The sequence below is a fragment of the Volvox carteri genome, assembly GCF_000143455.1.
Source record: "Volvox carteri f. nagariensis unplaced genomic scaffold VOLCAscaffold_89, whole genome shotgun sequence".
Taxonomy (NCBI): domain Eukaryota; kingdom Viridiplantae; phylum Chlorophyta; class Chlorophyceae; order Chlamydomonadales; family Volvocaceae; genus Volvox; species Volvox carteri.
This window is the reverse complement of record NW_003307632.1, coordinates 391511-408989: the sequence shown is the minus strand read 5'-3', so window position 1 is coordinate 408989 and position 17479 is coordinate 391511. Positions and strand designations below refer to the sequence as shown.

The following is a 17479-nucleotide window of genomic DNA, read 5'->3' as shown; positions in this document are numbered from 1 at the left end:
TCCACCAGACTATACCAAGGCCATTGTGTCCTTGGACGCCATCGACCAACTGCGAATAGGCCTAGTGGATGTTGGACTTGGTTTTTTTTCAGCGGCCTTTGGATTTGTTGCTGGCAAGCTTCGGCAGCAGCATTGCATGGAAGCGCTGGTCTTGGATTGGGCACGCGACTCCACGCGCCGCGTCAACATGCTGCCCCTGGCACTGCAGGAGGTGCTGGGATGGAGCATGCAGCACAACCCGCTCGTCAGGGAGTTCCTCACCGTTGCTGAACAAGTCCCGCCCAATCACCCGTTGCCATACCTTTCTCCAGCTGATGTGCAATCGTTTGTCGCCAGTGAGCAAGCCTGCAAACCACTTGTGCTGGCCACCCTGGAAGCTGCAGAGGCAGCTAGCTCGCTGATATCTGTGGTGGTGCCTGTCATCCAGCATGCAGCCATGAAGCATGCACCTGTGATGTACACCGCAGGAACATTGGTTCCGCGGGCGCCCACTCGGCCTGAGCTCAACCTGGCTGTTGCCGCGGACGGGACCCCACTGGACTATCAGTTTGGCCTGTCTGTGGAGATGGCCATGTTCCCCTATCTGTTTCCCTTTGGTGTTGGCGCATTTATGGGCGGCACGACCTTGGTCAAGTACTTAGCATACCGCGCCAAGTGCCTCTTCAGTGTGTGGACATTGTGCAAGCCGTACTTGCTGCTCATGTATGTGCTTCACCAGAGTGCCCGGCTGCAAGAGCAAAATACAGAGGTGAGTGTGATGCGGGCTTGCTAGTGATGCTGCACATGATGCATGCTGGAATGTGGGACAGGGATGCCCGCCCAGCTGCTACCATTTGCAGGTTCTGAGCAGCAACATGCATGTAGAACTTCATGTCATGACCATGACGCCCGCCTGTATGTACAGGCCGTGCTGGAGAGTGTGCTCCTTGACTACAAGTCTCAGCACCCTAACATGAGTGATGAGGATGCCATCCATCACATTCTCAAGCACAAGCTGCCGGCCACGTTGCCCAACACGCCTGCATGGCACCGCAGCAACCTTCAAGATTTGCTGTGCATGGTGCACCGCTTTGGCATGCCGTCATTCTTCCTCACGCTCACAACCGATGAAGTGTCTGCCACACGCTGGCCTGAAGTTGAGTCGCTGGAGCAAAAGCTGCAGGAGTAGGTCGCACGCACTTCAATCTGCATCACTTGGCAAGCATCCTTGCATGGCGCCGTCCGCCTCCTGTCCCCACCCAGCATGCCAGGCAATCACCCATCACCCATGAATGCACTGCTCCGGCTGTGCTGTGCCGTTGTCCTTTGTCTGCAGCTTCTGTGCTGGTTTCACATGGCAAGACACCCCAGCTGAGAACGCATTCATCGCCCACAAGCGCGTGCAGTCCTTCATGACTGACGTGCTGAAGGCGGGCCGGGGGGCAGTCCAGGTCGGCTGGGCCCTTGGCCGCATCACCAACTGGGTGGTGCATTATGAGGTTCAAAACCGCCTGCTGCCCATCCTCCACGTGCACCTGAGTGATGTACTGCACAGTCTCTACCTCTTCTGGACACACCGCTGATACTACATTGGACACAGCCAGCGATGGACACCAGCCGTGCCAGCCGCTCCAGATCTGCGTTCGCCACCGCCTGCAGCATTTCAAATAGCTTGCTCACAACTTGCAATGTGAGCGTCTCCACGACTTCCAGTATGCTGCTGGAAACCGTGAACGTTACTTACTGCCATTCCTTGAAGTGCTGGTTATCGTCCACACAGTAATGACCGACCAAACAGGCTGTACTGTACTCCGCTAGTTGTCTTTTTTTAAAGGCACAACACTTCGAATCAGACAGAAAATTTATACTTTTGTGTCATGCACCTACTCGGCTTTATATACACACCGCTTTTCGGGCCTCACGCCACTTTTCGGGCCTCCGCCCGACCTACCATCTAGCCTTGAGGATGCAATCTTGATCAACTCCTGCACTGCACCTCCCGCATTACAACTCCTCGGCGCTATGCTCGCTGTTGCACAGCCTTTCCTCTTTCCCATGCATCATTCTCGTCCGCGTGTGCTTCATTGCGAATTGTCTGGTTCTGGTCTGGACAGCGCTCGTGCCCGTTCTTGTGGTCTGACAGTAGCCATGGCCGTTCCGCCAACAGGCTTTTGCCACTTAAAGCTTCTTCATCAACTGCTGCATCGCACCTCTCGCATTTCCTGACCTTTCAGCTACGCTCCCGGTTCACACTTCCCCGTCGCTATGGTCGAAATTCGTTACATCATGCTCCTTGCCGGTCCTTCACATCGCTGCATGCATGCACCACCCTTTCATGTGCCCTTCCCGAATCACAGCGTGATTCTGCACCCCGGCTCCTAGCGTTTTGTGCGGTATGGAATTTGCGGTATGGATATTGTGTGTACTAACCGACATCATGCATCATTCATCCGGCTGGAGTTGACGTGCATTTCCTAGAATATAAACGATTCCGGGGCTCTTTCACCGGGGCTCTTTCACCGGGGCTCTTTCACCGGGGCTCTTTCACCGGGGCTCTTTCACCGGCCGCGAGTATCTCGAACAATTCCTCACGTCTTTTCAGTTGCGCAACGCCGTCAGCACCATGTCCCCAGTCCCGTCTCCTCACCACCTAACGCACTTTACTTCATTCCATACATTACACACCAATACTGTCCAAACTCGCGTTCACAACCGTGAACGCCAACCGTGAACTCGCGTTCACAACCGCTCCTGCCTTGCAACTGCTTTTTGCTGTGCTCTCACATTTCCGCATGACCACCTGCCATTTCCATGGCGCTTTATTCATTTCCGCATACAACTTGTCCCAGCACCCCACCCGTTACCGCAGCTGCCATGCGAAGACGTACTGACCGCGCTTCGTCGCCCTTCCGATTGTACGATGCCGCGACTTGTATAAATGCCAGCCTGTGTCGCCTCCTTTTTCATACATTCTCCTGTTTCCATTTGTTTGCTTATAGACCAAACTCCCTTATGTGGACGGCAGCCAGCCAGGCTTTCGCTTCGCTGACACCTGTTCTACTCTTGCAACCTTGCAACTCTTGCAACGCCAATCACAAGTCCCACCTCAGACCCTTTCGCCCGTCAACTTGGGCGCTTACGGCACGCCTTCGCCGAGCCTGCCACAGCCAAGCCGCCCGTCAACATAGCTGACCTGTGGGCGCAGTTAGCAGCGGTGTCGCCAACCGGCGGAGGCCGCTCACATTCAAGTAAGCGCCTCATCTTCCGGTACTAGTAGCCGCCTTGCCGCGCCGCACCCTACCGAACAGAACGCATGCCGTCCCTGCTGCGCACCCACGCGCCTCTCTGGCTGTCCCATGCATCCACCATCTTGACACGCCCTGCTGCTGCCCCTCGTTCCGTCAGGCAGCAACTGCTCTTGGGAAGCATGGCATGTCACGACGAGGACGTCCTGCGCGCGAACGGCAGGCCCATCACAAGGCCTGGCAGGCCCATCATCCTCATCGGTGTCCAAACCTCACCTGATGATGCATCCTCCTCACCCACGGCATTCACATCATCATGTATACGATTAGTATAGAAATACTCTTTTACGGGACCTTCGTCTTGATCAGGCTGCATGTGGAGCAAGGGCATATGTTCTTTGGTGGCGGCGTTTTCCGCAGTTTCTTTCTGTGCCTTCGCTACTATATCTATCTTCTTAAGGGCAGGTTTTGTTTTCGATGGCTTCTGGGCTACTTGCAAGTAATTGTTGATACCGCTATACATGACAGCACAAATACGGCCCAGTATACTTGAATAACATTTCTTTATACTGGAGGACAGCACCGGGGTATGGATTACAGAGAAGGAACGGTTCGGCGAGTACGTTTTGAATCGTCGTTCATCATTACACCTAATAAGCTTGCAGCTATTACAGCATCAGAACGTTTTGGAGCTGCTGAAAAAGTACCAAACAAAAATGCAAATTGTTGCGATTTTGACGGGGAGGGTTTACGTTCCCCGTGTGAGGCCTTGCGCCGTTCGTTTTGGGGTCCCCGTTCCATGACTCTCACGTGCACGGGGACCTCGCCATAGCTCCAATTCGATACCCTGCAAGGCTGAATTCGACACCCTGTTAGGCCAATTCGGCACCCGGACAGGCCAATTCAGGCCCAGTACAGCCCAATTCCGGGGCTCCACAGCGCAATTCGAATATCTCCGACGAGCCTGCCAGAACAATTCAAGACCCCGACGGACCAATTCTTTAGTCAGGAATAAAATCCAGGCTAATTCTGCGACAGAGCTCTTCCCCAATTCCAGCCCGGATCCTACCCTCCTAGTACAGCCAGCGGGCTAGCAGGCCGTGCACTGCACCTGATACGATAAGGGCAAACAAGACTCCCACCCAGACCAGACAACGCAAGTCACCTAGACAGCCAAATGCAAATCCAAGGGCAGGCTCAGAACCCGCAACCACAGGGGAATTTGCCGTTAGACTCCCCAATTTAGCGAAAGTCCTCGGAACCCCACCACAAGGCCCATAAGCAAATACTGATAAGAACTTGCACGTTGTTACTAGATGAGGCCTGAGTGAGCTTGTGCGTATGAACAGCTAGATTGCATTGCTTAGACAGACGAAGCCATATAGGCCGCAAGCCACTTCAGCATAATTGCGCCTGCGATCGGCCATAGCCCGCAGACGCGGACGCCACAAATGCGCTGTGTTTACACCCTACAGGCGTGGTTCACGTGTGTATTCGCGTAAAAAGGATAATAGAAATTTTGTGAGTTCCTTGCGAGTTGGTTGTTGCGACTTTAGCCGTACGCAAGAGTGCACTTCGCCTCGCACCCGCAATTTGTTATGCAAGCCGCCAAAAGCCGAATTTCGGCTGCGGGTACTGTGGTACGGACCCGCAGGACACCCGATTTGCCGAACTCTGCTCCCAACACTGAGTGCGTGAGGTTGTCGCGATAGCCGTTGCCAGCGTGGCGCAAAGCCCGTCAGTGTTTCTTTTGGGGCCAGGTCAGTGGAGGGAGTAGGCGATCGTTTTCAACCGATCTTTGCCAAATACGACCCGCAAGCTGAGAACCGGCCAAAGATAGCAATGTGGATATAAGTGCATGCAAAGGTTCAAGAATTGCAAGACGAGACCGCCGAGAATGCGGGAGGGCGGTAGTCAGCAAGTCGACAAAGTGATTATCCCCGTTGCCTGGAGGGCAGCGCCGAACCCGCGATATTTCTGCAACAATGACAAATGCCATCAGTAGTATTTCATTTGGCGACGGGGACGCGTCCAGGAAGCAGCCCAAGCTACCACACGGACGTTTATTCTATATACATTCGCTTTATTTACAACGTTCAATAGATTGGCTTAAGGAACCTTGCAACGCTTACGGGAAGGGACGGTTCTAGAGTTGGCCGGGAAATCTGACAGATAGGGGTGACCCCGGGGGGCCTCAGATCCCCGAAGGCGCTTCGCGCTCGGGGTCCGAATAGTAAAGCATCGTCGTCCAGCAACATGAAATTCGCTATGTAAATTTACACCTACTGAATTCTGTCTTTCCAGTTTTTGCCTATCCGATGGATTTCGTGTGCCAGGAGCAGTACAGGATTTATAGAAGAAGCATTTTTCCTTGTACCAAGAAAGTCGCGCATGACTTCACCCGTGAACTACACGAAGTGTACTTAGCCTGGTCAGCTTACAACCACATCTCAGCCGCACACATAAGCCGCGCCCAGCATATAAAAAGGATAACGTGTGGCTGCGTGTGGCAAGCGACTCGAACGAAGTATAAGCGCTTGGCGACAACTTCTCAGGTCTCCTCAGGCATCGGGGCCGTCCGTAAAAGGCATCTAATCTCTCCCTTACGAAATGGTTTTTTCGTTCAATCCAGGATCAGCGCATAGCAATCGGGAGATTGCTGGCCCAGAAGGCCCGGACTTATCAGGTCCTCATCTGTAGCGCCTGTACTGCGGGTGGTACATCTGCTGTCGCGCTGCCTCATACAGGTTGTGCGGCTTCGGCAAAGCCGTTGCAAAGCCGCCCTCGTACGCCTTTTGCGCCACTGCCTTCGCAACGCTGGCGGCCACGTCGCGAATCTGCACAGCAGTTGATAGGTGCATGTGGGTGTAAACGCGAGGACGGAAGAGGAAGGATAAGCTATTTCCAGTACAAACCTCGGCGACCTTCACGTTAAATAAAACGTGATAAATTCCTATAAGCATACGGTAAGAGTAGCAGCCCACCGTGGCCAGGAGCAGGACATGCCCACACAACCATGGCCTCCTGCTATTCATCGTTCCAGCAACGCCACTTGACGTCTTTAGCCTGTGGTCGCAGGATACCATCACATGGATGTATGATCCCCGATCGTTACTTCGCTGCAGCGATGCATTCCCCGTGCAGCACACATGCCCACCGTGCCCCACTCCTTCCCAGCCCCACCTTGCACAGTGAAGGGTAGATGCTGCCCCTGGAAAGCTCCTCCTCCGATACCATACGGCTGACGGCCTCCGCGGCAGCAATGAACTGCTCGTCACGCAGCTTGGTGCAACGCGAGATAAGCGCTCCTAGTGCGACTCCGGGGAAGATGTATGTCGAGGTGCACTGGGCTGGTGTTACTGTCCGGCCGCTAGGCAACATCACCGACTCAACCTGTCATGTGTACGGTGCATGGCATAAAACATTTGGTGAGCATTGGCGCTGTCAACGCGGCAACTCTAGCCTCGAAAGGACCATTCCAATGTATCGGATGGAGGTTTCCTTATACAGAATATGGCTACCCACTTCACCGCCGCCACCTGTTATTAGTCTATTATGAGGGCACATTAAGGATTCCCTCAAATCCCTAACAGTTGACAGCCTATGGCTAGGCTTTCGCGCCCGTACAGATCAGGTCACATCCCGCCCCAGGCAGACGGCTCAGGCCCAATGAATCATGCATGTTGAGGCGAGTCCCTTGTCTAGTATTAAGCTTCGTCGTGCTTGTCCCCAGACTTCAGCCTTGGCCCCGGTCTTTGGCTTGTGGGTCCGAACAGGCTACAACTACCGGCGATGTTATGGGAATTTGCGCCATATGAAGCGCCTTCCTGTATTATGTTCCATGTGCCGATTCAAGGTATGACCAGGATGAAAGCACGTCTCCTTCATTGAGACCGCTGGATTGATTATGGGGAGGGTAAAGGTTGGAAAACAATGCCAATCCCATGCCCGCGACTGTGACATGAGTGCAGACAAGAGGGACAATAGACTTTCCGCCCAGGCAGACGATGTTCACGGATTCTCAACACCTTCCCTTGCCAAACATTGAATTCCAGAGACCATCTCTCCTACGTACAGTCCTACCTTCTGCTCCGTCGCAACCAACGCTCTGCCCTCCGTGCAATTGTACGCGTCGACTACTGTGCACTCGGGCATTGCAGCACTTAACGGAAAGATTAGCGGGTGCTTGCAGGCTTCGCACATCGCCTGAGGAAAGGAGGTAGCGGGGCCTTGCCTCATACATTCTCTGTACTTACACATAGAAGGCCTGGAGTCATCCAAGCTCTTACAGAAGCTTGGAGGAAGCCAGGATACCGAAGATCGATAAGGATTGAGGGGCCCCTGCAGTCACTGCTGCCATAATCGTTGATCGTGGCGGCCAATTTAACTTCCCTAGGCGCTCCGGTGATGTACACCACAGCATGGTGGTCTTGCGCTCTTTTCACAACTGCCTACGTATCAAGCATGTCCAATGGGATGCTGACGACTGACCTCCGGTCCCCAGAAGAACAAGCGCAGCACACACTGCGGCCTAAAACTGAATATTCGATCACAAGCCCCCCTATCAGGGTATGGAGCCAACAGCAGCACGACTTATTCCCCCTGACCGTTGGTGATGCTGCTGGAACGTTACCACAGCACCAAGAGGAACACAGACCCCAGGGTTTCTGATCGTCCAATGGATAGGAAGAAAGCTGACGTGGGGGAGCTCAATAAAGCGCTACGTAGTCAATAACCAGCTGTATCATGGTTTCCTTCGTAAGTGGACCTATTGCGTTGTGTTCGTAAGGTCCTCAAGCACTTTGTCGACAGCTTCAACAGCTTGTAAATAAGTGCCGACAAGAGATATCGGTTTCGGACGACAAAAAGAAGTTCCCTGAAGCCAGGATCTTCCCAAGCGGGTCTGCCCATTTTCCTCTTTGTTGAAAGCATGCTGTTCCAGCTGTTGAGGTTCCTTGCTGGCCTCGTTGCACACGGCACTGCATGTCAGCGCCATCCCAGAGTGCGCTGTTGTTGCATGACGGCCTGCCTTTTTGAGGCCAAGACAGTAGGTCTGCCTATATAAATTGGTCCTTCTTCAAGTTCAACCTGTAGTCTACTCCACGCGCCATCTAACTCGGCGAAGAGCCGTCATTATTAAAACTGGACGACTGACTTGGGCATCGCATCAACATCATGCTGCCCACCTTTTAAACAACGGATTTCTTATTGGCCTGCTTCTCCTCCTTCACACTTTGTCACCTAATCTGATTCCGGGGACATCATGCCCACCTGCAGCACCTCAGGCGTAAACGGAAACGGAGGCGTTCCATGTGTGGACAGCCCCACCAGCACAGTGGGCTTCAAAAGTTTCACTGCACTCGCCAGATCCCGGCATTCCGGCCCCGAATGGCAGTATGGCAGCTTATAAGACTCGAGCGTGGAACTGTCGCCGCGCTCACGAGTCACCAACCCCTACATCTTGCAAGGATCAGCGAGGGTTGCAAAACGTGAGGATTACATGGAAACAGGGGTTGCGACCTAAGATTCAACTGGTACGTGCTGTAATTTGGGTGCTGGTTGCCTGTGGTGAATGGCTAAGGTATGACATGCCCTCACCTATCCCCTTGTCTTCCAAACCCCCAAACCATCTATCTGCAACGCAAGGACGCACGTCCGAAATGCAAGGACGCACGAAAGGGCGGAAGTCCTTGTTTCTCTGCAAGTAGGGCTCATGCATGTGCTTAGGCGATTGGAACTCGCGTGTGGCCATGCCATCACCTGTGCATCCACCAGCCAAAGTCGCCTCCGTGCATCGAGGACTGTCTGGCTTGTTTGCGTCGCAACTGCCGTGGCATATAGCTCAGCGATGCATGCCACAACGGCGCCCTCCCCTGTGGAAAACCAGGCAAGGGCCGTTCACGCCACGATTGAGCCCAAACGGGAATCCTAAATGCGCAAAATCCTATCCGACGAGCTTCCATACCTTTGCCACATCATCCATGCCATCGCATTCATCACGTGACATCTTCACGCTCTCCATCTCCATTTGCCTCACTTTCGCACAACCTTTGCATGTAGTCCCTTAACACATATCAGAACCATATATTTTATGCCCCACGCACCCACAAAAATGATTCGGTGATCACTGAGTCTACCCCCTGTCTTGGGCAACGCAGCCATGATGCCCGCCAGGACCGCAGCCGCCACACCGGTCATATCATCATTGAAGCATGGAAACTCAGTACGGTACATGTTGAGCAGCTTGCTGGCATTATCATATGCCATCTCCTCAAACTATCGCACCCACAAACAAAGGGTCACGGTTGATCAGAGATGAGTTGGGGAAGGCGGGCCTTAATGCAAGCATGAAATATTCGACAAAAAGGACAAGGCAGAATGCACCCCACAACGCTGAGTTACATCAAACCTTCAGCCCCTTCAGTGCTTGTATCCCTGACAAGCTTTAAGGGGAAAGTAAACGCGGTTAAAACAGCGCTAATTGCAGAATCTCAGAGCAGCCAGCGCTGTCGAGAAACTCAGGCAGGGACGAGACGAATTCACCATTAGTGTTTAAATCATTTCAGCCCACAGTCAGCATGTCGCCGTAAGTGTGTAGCCGTGAATGCAGCTCTGCTAAGCTGCTTCTATTAGTGATGGCGCCGACTCTCCTAAGCACCCCAAGGACGAGTTGGGTGTCGGCTTCAAGGAAGCCGGAAAAAGGGCGGGGCCCCTCTGCATCCGTACAGGCCAGTAGCAAGGGTGGCAAGTGTGACAATTGATGGGTAATGTCAACATGGTGGGAGCTAGTGTTTGTGTAACGAATGTATTTTCGAGCGATTTCGGGACTATTCCGTGGCACACCCATCGGTTGCTGGCCTGTGTGCTGTCTGTGATGTTTAGGTCTTGAAGCACCAGCGGCTACAGGAAAGCACTCCACTGCCGCAAGCTTCATCACGGCACGCTGCAACTGTTCGGAGACCCCATGCATTGGCCAAAGTAAATGTACAAACAAGCAGCTTGTGTATTTCATACAGAAATGAAAGCAAATTTTGTCGTGGCAAGTCGGAAGGCCCGTGTGGGCAAATGGTAACACATGCTGGGTGTTCAAGTTATCATACGCTGTCATCTCGGAAATCAATGATGAGATACACGGCACCTTTTTGAGATGAAATTTAGCCCGAGAGGCGTTGATGTGACTATGAGCTCGGTCAATGGAGGCAGCCAAAGTTGTTTGTGCTCATACGATCTTTGTTAGCTACATGCGAGATACCATGCAATAGAGAATGCTATATAGTACCTATAACGCGTTTCAGCCGGGTGAAATATTATGTTTGGTCCGTTACACACACACGGCCTGGGAGTTCGAGTTATCATACGCCGTCATCTAAGAATTCAAATATGAGATACACGGCACCTTTTTGAGATGAAATTTAGCCCGAGAGGCGTTGATGTGACTTTGGGCTCGGTCAATTGAGGCAGCCAAAGTTGTTTGTGCTCATACGATTTTTGTTGGCTACAGGCGAGATACCTTGCAATAGAGAATGCAATATAGTACCGATAACGCGTTTCAGCCGGGCGAGATATTATGTTTGGTCCGTTACACACACACGCACACACGAACATGGGCAATCCTACAGGTCGGGGCCCCCCTGGGCTCTTCGCGCTGGGGCCCCGCCCAAAAATAGACTGCAGAACAGCATGCGAAACTTGCACGATGATCCAGGCACAAGCCACAACCCAACTGAAGCCACAAGACGATCCCACACCATATCCTTACCTAAGGATGGCAGCGTTATGGGGAGTGGCAGGGTCCCCGAAAAGGAAGAAGGGGGCAGAGCGATAGGTGGCACAAGAAGAGCAAGAACAAAGTGAAAATAAATCCCCCTGCATGCGTGGCGGTGTATTGTGCATGCATACAAGCAGCATTGGGGGTGCAAACAAGAGACAAAGCAAGGGCACACCATCACATACACGTAGTGCAAAGGGGAAGAAGGGTCAAGAGAAAAAGCCGTGACAACCTGGACTAGGACAAGATCCTAAGCGATGGGTGCAAGTGGAACCCGCCAGTTCTTGTGGCCTGCTCGTCCACACAAATGTCAGTCATCTACAGTGTAGGGAAATGCTACCCCTGCCCTGTCACAGCTCTCGTCAAAGCAATGGATCACATCAACGCAAAACAGGCACCTAGGGATGGAACCTCAGGCACGAACAACGGCGCCAGTTATGCTTCTGGACTGACGGTCCGGGCTCAGCTAACGAGTCTACACGAGTTGGCAAAAAACCGCTCTCAGAGCCAGCTCCTCGGTTTATCTGGAACTCCCCATGGTGCAGACATATGAGAGCAGGAATGCTCCTCAGGTTCCCATCCCCCCCCACATGCCCGGCTTACACCCGGCCCGGCTTTTGCACTTGGCCGCACACTAACTTTTGAACATTATCTTCAATGTGGACTTAGTGTGTGGCTAGTGGACAGGTGTCCCGGAACCATACGACAGGTTCATATTAAGGCGCCAAACCATTGTAATAGTAAGAGTAGGGTGCACTACGTTTCTCTCTTTTACCTACAATAGACAACGACTTACTTATTCAGATTGTGAGCGGCTTGGCCGCGGCCCTGTTGGCCCTCCTAGCCATCACCGGGCCAGCTGGGCCAGGCAATGACGCTTCTTTGAATCCTCTGTCTGCTTGTCTTTAACAGTTGGAGCATTTAGTTAGTGCTGTCAATGATAATCCACATGGAAAATATGGGCGATTCGACCGGTCCTGCTCGGAATTCCACTGGTCAACGGGCTATTTGCGACTATGGATAAAGGAATTAGAAAAGTCAACGTAGGGCCTTGAGGAAGCAAAATGGCTGACTATGAATTTTCCCGCTCGGAAGTTAATGTCCACTTTGAAAATTATCAGCAGGTCTGAGGCCCTGATAACTAGTGTGCCACTAATGTGGACTTAGTGTCCGAGGCGTTTCCACTGGGCACTTCGGCACTGCGCCCTTCGTACGGAGCCCCTTTACGCGATTTTTTTAAAAACTTTTACTTTCTATTCTATTAATGTATTTAACTTGTAACGGCCCAAACACAGTTCACCCAGCATGGCGGATTATCACATGCAGTGGGTACACACTCCAGGCATGTTTCACATTTACCTTCATAATCCTTCGTCTATTGCAGAGTAACTCCTCCCACGGACGCCTTTGACCAAATCCTGCATGCCCGAGACCCCACAACAATGAACGCATGCTACACATGCTCCATCCCACCTGTACGAGCACGGTGTTACCAAATCGGCGTTTAACTGCAGTCAAGAATTCGTCCATGATCTCATAGTAGGGGTCGCCCCGCACGCGGCGATGGCGCACCCCGACATAGAAGGGCGACCGCAGGAGCTCCTCGTTGTCAGTGCCCACGTCAATCATAACTGGCATCGCGATGGAAGGGGGGATACCTCCGCATGCAGTGTACAGCGATATCTTCGATATGGGGACTCCAACGGCCTGTATGAATTCAGTTGGACAGCGTGTACAAGTCTCAGCATTGTCACAAGAGCATACACATCATGTGCCTCAGAAACGCCCAGGTAAGACGACAGGGCTTGAGAGCTTTCCAAGAACACGGAATGTGTGGACCCTGTAAAATGGTCCGTTTGATGACAAGCGCTGTTGCGAATTCTGTCAGCACCCGTGCTAGTTGGGCAGCACAACATTCCGCGCACTGTTTTATTCTGCCTCCTTAAAGCTGCCGGCTAGAAGCACGGGCACACTGCCAGTGCTGTAATCATAATTTGATACGGTTGGGCCATCGACTGTTCAGTGGCGGTAGCAAAATATCGACGTGCATGGCACGCATGCTAAAAGTTCTGTGGACGCAACGGGACCGTTTGCGAGCCCAATGCTGTGACTGGTACCAATAAATGAAAGCCGGTGGCGGACAATACACGGCGCAGCAAGACACAGAATTTAGCGACAAGGATGCATTATGCAGTACACACCGATAAGGCGTGATGATGGGCCTGCTCTCGTGTGAAGCGAAGACCCTGACATTACTGCTGCGCCTTGGCGCATGCCCAACCCCAAACCATCTTGTTCCCAAGCTGTGAAATATACTGAACATGGAGGAGCAACACCACTCTCCAGCATACCTGTACACCCAGGTCCCCCAGGTCTCCGACGCGCTCCCCGTCCGAGACCACGAGGAGCTTGACATTGCGCTCAGGCCAGTTTTTGAGAATGCGGAATACGCGGCCGCGGTCCTCCAAGGTGATAAACAGACCACGTGGCAAGCTTTTGAACATAAGCCCGTACTTTTGACAGGCCAGTCGAACAGTGGGGTTGTACACTACTGGAAGTAGCTCCTCAATGTTCTCCAATAGCACCCGGTGGAACAGCCTCTCATTGCGCTCCTGAAGGCCCTGCTCGAAAAGAGGAAGGCGCGCACATGGCGTGATGTTTACAAGCAGCTTGTAAACGCACCTGCATGGCCACTCAATTTTTAATTGTACCTTGTGTTAATGGGTAAAGCCGCACCTGCCTGCGCGCAAATCGCGGGTTAACCGCCATGTAACACATTTCAATCATGTTAAGCAGCGTGTGCAGATCAATGAGGGAATCCGTGAACGGCGTGGCCTACCGTTTTACATGACCCTCAAGACTATGGATACATAGCCAGGTACAACATTAGGGTACAAAATCATGGGCCAGCCTAATGCCCAGGGAGTCGTTCCTGTACACGTAGTTACAGGCTGTTAGTTGAGGCTGTTTCCATTCTTTCCTCCTGAGGACCCTTCGTCCTCGGGTTGTAAACTTTCACTGCAGGCGCCCTGCAACAGAACCAGGACAACATTCCATGTAACTGGTTTGTCATTTGCAGCAGCAATTCCCTAGACTCACCCTTAACCCTACGTAACCGCGACATCTGGGCCTACAGGTGGGAAATCTTTAACCCTAAATACGATGGTTGTCAGGCTCGAACCAGTCATGCTGACTTTTGAAGTCAAGCAATGCAAAAATTGTAGGATTTGCGCCTGTCTCAATACGCAACGGATCAAGGCACGAAAAAGAGATGCCATCCTATGCGGCACTCCCTTGCGCCTGCGCGCTGCGATCACTAGCCTCCCGTCATGCTCAATCCTTTTATGTAGCGCGTGATGGTTGCCTTCTCCTTGTCCTTCATAGCAAGCCGGCCATACAACAAACCAGCTTGCCCCTGTCCCAGCAATCAACCACCCTGCTAACGAGGGAAACATAACTAGCGTGACTGGCCAAGATTCGTTTTTCCCCTGGGATTTATGGAAGGGCCCCCAGTCAGAGTCAGATGCCCACGCCTTGGATACGCAACCTGAATTTCGGGTGCGCTGCCATCCAAACATGTGCCAACACATAATCAATGGCCAAAATAGCGCAGCATGATGACAGGGCAGGAGTCGTGCGATGGGTAATATGGCTATCTCACTTATGAAGGGAAATGGGAACCCTGCTATTTTCCTCCGCCTGAACTTGGCCAAAGAATGGGCGGCTGGCGCAATTTCGTCGGTTGAAAACCCAGAAAAAAAATAGAAGGCAGGCTCAGCAGCCTAGGAATAATCCCTGCCAGGCGGTGTTCCGGCATGTATGTAGTACGCCTGTAGTGCTTAAAGATCAAAACACAGAATTCACCAATAATACAGTCTGCAAACTGCAGAAGACCTTAACTCGGATCTGGGTTCCCACTTGGCACATGCGCATTATACGCATGAAATGGCTCGCAGGCGACATTTCAGCGAAGGTTTAGGCATTTGAATAGCCGGGATCTCGAATCCTGGAGCAGGGGTTAGTAAAACTTAAGGAACTTTCCTTCTGCTATTAAGATAGCCGCCATGTTTAGATTCGTGCTGGTAGTGTAGGTGCTGCTGCTGAAGTGACCTCTCTTATCTGCCTGTATGGGTTGTATTTGATGCATCCTTCGTTTTACAACGCCATCGCCCACATGCAAAATTTAACGCATGCCAAATCCTCAGTGTAAAACGAAACACCCACACACGACCATTCGGTCAAGGATGATGCTGCTTTAAGAGCTATTGATAGACTTTTAGGGCATACTTTTGGAAATTTCGCTATATTAACGTTGTAAAGGAAAAGGCTGTGTTAAGACTCTAATACATCTTTGCCCAGTGCATCGCAGAATGGCGACAGAGCAGGTAGCTTTTGCGGGCCCACATTCGTCTTCCATCGGTTGGACGGAAAAACCGGCGTCAATTGATGCTCCATGTTGCTTGCTCAAGTCTCGGTGTCATGTACCACATCATATCAGATTAGGAGGCGCTACAGCGTATGCTTTCCGACATTCAACGGCGGGAGAAGATGGGTGGCTGGCAATTCATTCGCTTTTGAACAAATTGCATTTGCAGAATTATTGTCTTCAGCGAGATTTCCCGTCTCTGAGAGAATATATGCATTGCTGATACATCTTGCACAATGCTATATGCTACGCTTCCTATGTGGTGCCTTTTTGTTTCCTTACGCTTTCTTCGCGAGCTCCGAGAACACAAAAATCTTTACCCCAGGCGACGGTGAGCAATTCATGAACAGGAACGAAAGTGTGACCAGAAAGGGACAACGCTTTCCCAGCTGTAATGCGTGCAAAAACCAAAGTTGGCACCCAAGTTCTCCTCTTGGTGAACACTAAAAAGCACATCCTAACACTTCAGCCACGCAAACGCACGAGACATCCATAGTTTCACCACACATCACCTGCAGGTACGTGCTCTTCTCGAGATCAGAATCCTTGCTTCGGATGTTAAGCAGCGTGCGCTCTAGTTGGACCTCCTGTGACAGCACAGCTGGCGGTAGTAGCCCGCGGAGGTACAGCCGGTCGCGCTCCGCGTCGGAGAAAGCTGCACAGAGGAGCACTCGTGTAAGGGTGGAGGTGGAGCCGTTTTAGTGTACCCCAAGCAACTGACGGCAACCCTGGCATGGTGCATGGTCACACAGTAGTGTGCGACCGAACTACGTTTCGAATAACCTGGACCCACCTACACGGCATGCACGGTGTGTAAGTCGGGGTGTGCAGCCACATGGCAACTTAAGTTCTTACCCTAGGGATCCGGGCAACCAGTAAGATTCCCCATGATTTTAACAGCATGTCATCTGTGCAACCCTTCACATTGTCCGTATCACAACCCAGCCCGCCGCTTCTTCCCTGCTGTACAACGCTGACCATGTGAGTTCCCTCGTTACCTAGTCCTTTGTTGTATTTGGGGTGGCGCATAAGGTCAACTCCGCTGATAACCTGCCGGACCCAGGGTGTTGTAGGACGCCCGGCCTTGTCTTCTTCGTCGTGGATTGAGCTTCCCGTCGTATGCCTGATGGCAGTTATAGATGTGTCTTCTCTTTTCCCAAAAAATAAAACGAAAGATGAGTTGCCGTGGGCAATTTTTAGCGCGCACTGCACAATCCTTGACCTGCCGAATGTCCAGGAAAGCATTCCTGCCCCGAGGCTATCTGGAAGCTTGAAAGGTGATTATGCTCGTGTAATGGCGTTGGCTCTTTGTGAATCAGCAGGAGTCAACGATGACGTTGACGTAACGATGCACATCCGCTTAAAATAGTTACAATGCATTAATACCTACTTGGCCAAGTCCGTAAAGCTTGTATAGCCAGAACGTTCGACATCTCGGGGGACCCCCTAAAGGTGAGGCCGCCCTGGAGGGATGCCGGCAATGTGCTTGCGTAAACTAGCTGCTTTCTTGGAGTTAGATTGTCCTAAGGTAACGTTGCTGATAGCTCAGTCAAAGGCGCAAGGACGCGACCGCAGCTGCCGGCGGAAAGCTAATGCAATTGCCACAGATGAAGCACAAAGGATAGGTAAGCCACAAAGCTTTACACATATAAGTCCATAGTCCGATAAACGATGGCCAACTTGAAGCCATTCCACCCAAAGCGATGCCACCCAAAAGTTACGCGCATAAGAGCCTTAGTGCGTCTCCACATATCTGCTAAATGTAAATTTGCCTGAAGACGATAATGAATCACATAGCTCGATAGACGTAACGACTCATGGCTTTGCGAAATCGTTCGCGACGACATTCCGACAACTGATAGCAACAGTGACACTCAGAGCGACGCTGACAGTTTATCTGATGGCGAGACAGCTGTCAGCGGCGCTGGGGTAGCAGGGACTGGTTGCGGCGATGGGCACCGGCGCACAGGCGGCGGCGCAACGTGGCGAACCACAGGTATGTCTCGACGCTCATGTGCGCGGTCGGAAACAAGTCAATAGCGCGTGGCGTTCTTGTCGATT

General features: G+C 52.1%; 1 protein-coding gene across 1 annotated transcript; it reads right to left on the bottom strand.

Annotated features, from left to right (window-relative positions):
* Positions 1–5488: 5488 nt before the first annotated feature.
* Positions 5489–16798, bottom strand: VOLCADRAFT_77886 (uncharacterized protein). Its single transcript, XM_002958238.1, has 10 exons — positions 16417–16798; positions 15931–16073; positions 13344–13613; positions 12466–12699; positions 9329–9500; positions 8985–9097; positions 8496–8678; positions 7308–7430; positions 6408–6617; positions 5489–6061 (listed from the first exon to the last, which is right to left on the bottom strand). Exons 1-10 carry the CDS (start codon positions 16661–16663, stop codon positions 5915–5917), a joined length of 1842 nt encoding a protein of 613 aa, XP_002958284.1. The 5' UTR covers positions 16664–16798; the 3' UTR covers positions 5489–5914.
* Positions 16799–17479: the final 681 nt, after the last annotated feature.

Bases quoted from the DNA above. Each gene is read 5' to 3' on its own strand.
- VOLCADRAFT_77886 (XM_002958238.1), bottom strand. From the start codon at position 16,663: ATGCTTTCCTGGACATTCGGCAGGTCAAGGATTGTGCAGTGCGCGCTA. The intron at 12,700-13,343 runs GTATGCTGGAGA...GAATTCATACAG, and splicing joins TGGGGGACCTGGGTGTACAG to GCCGTTGGAGTCCCCATATC. The intron at 9,501-12,465 runs GTGGGATGGAGC...TGGGTGCGATAG, and splicing joins GTAACACCGTGCTCGTACAG to TTTGAGGAGATGGCATATGA.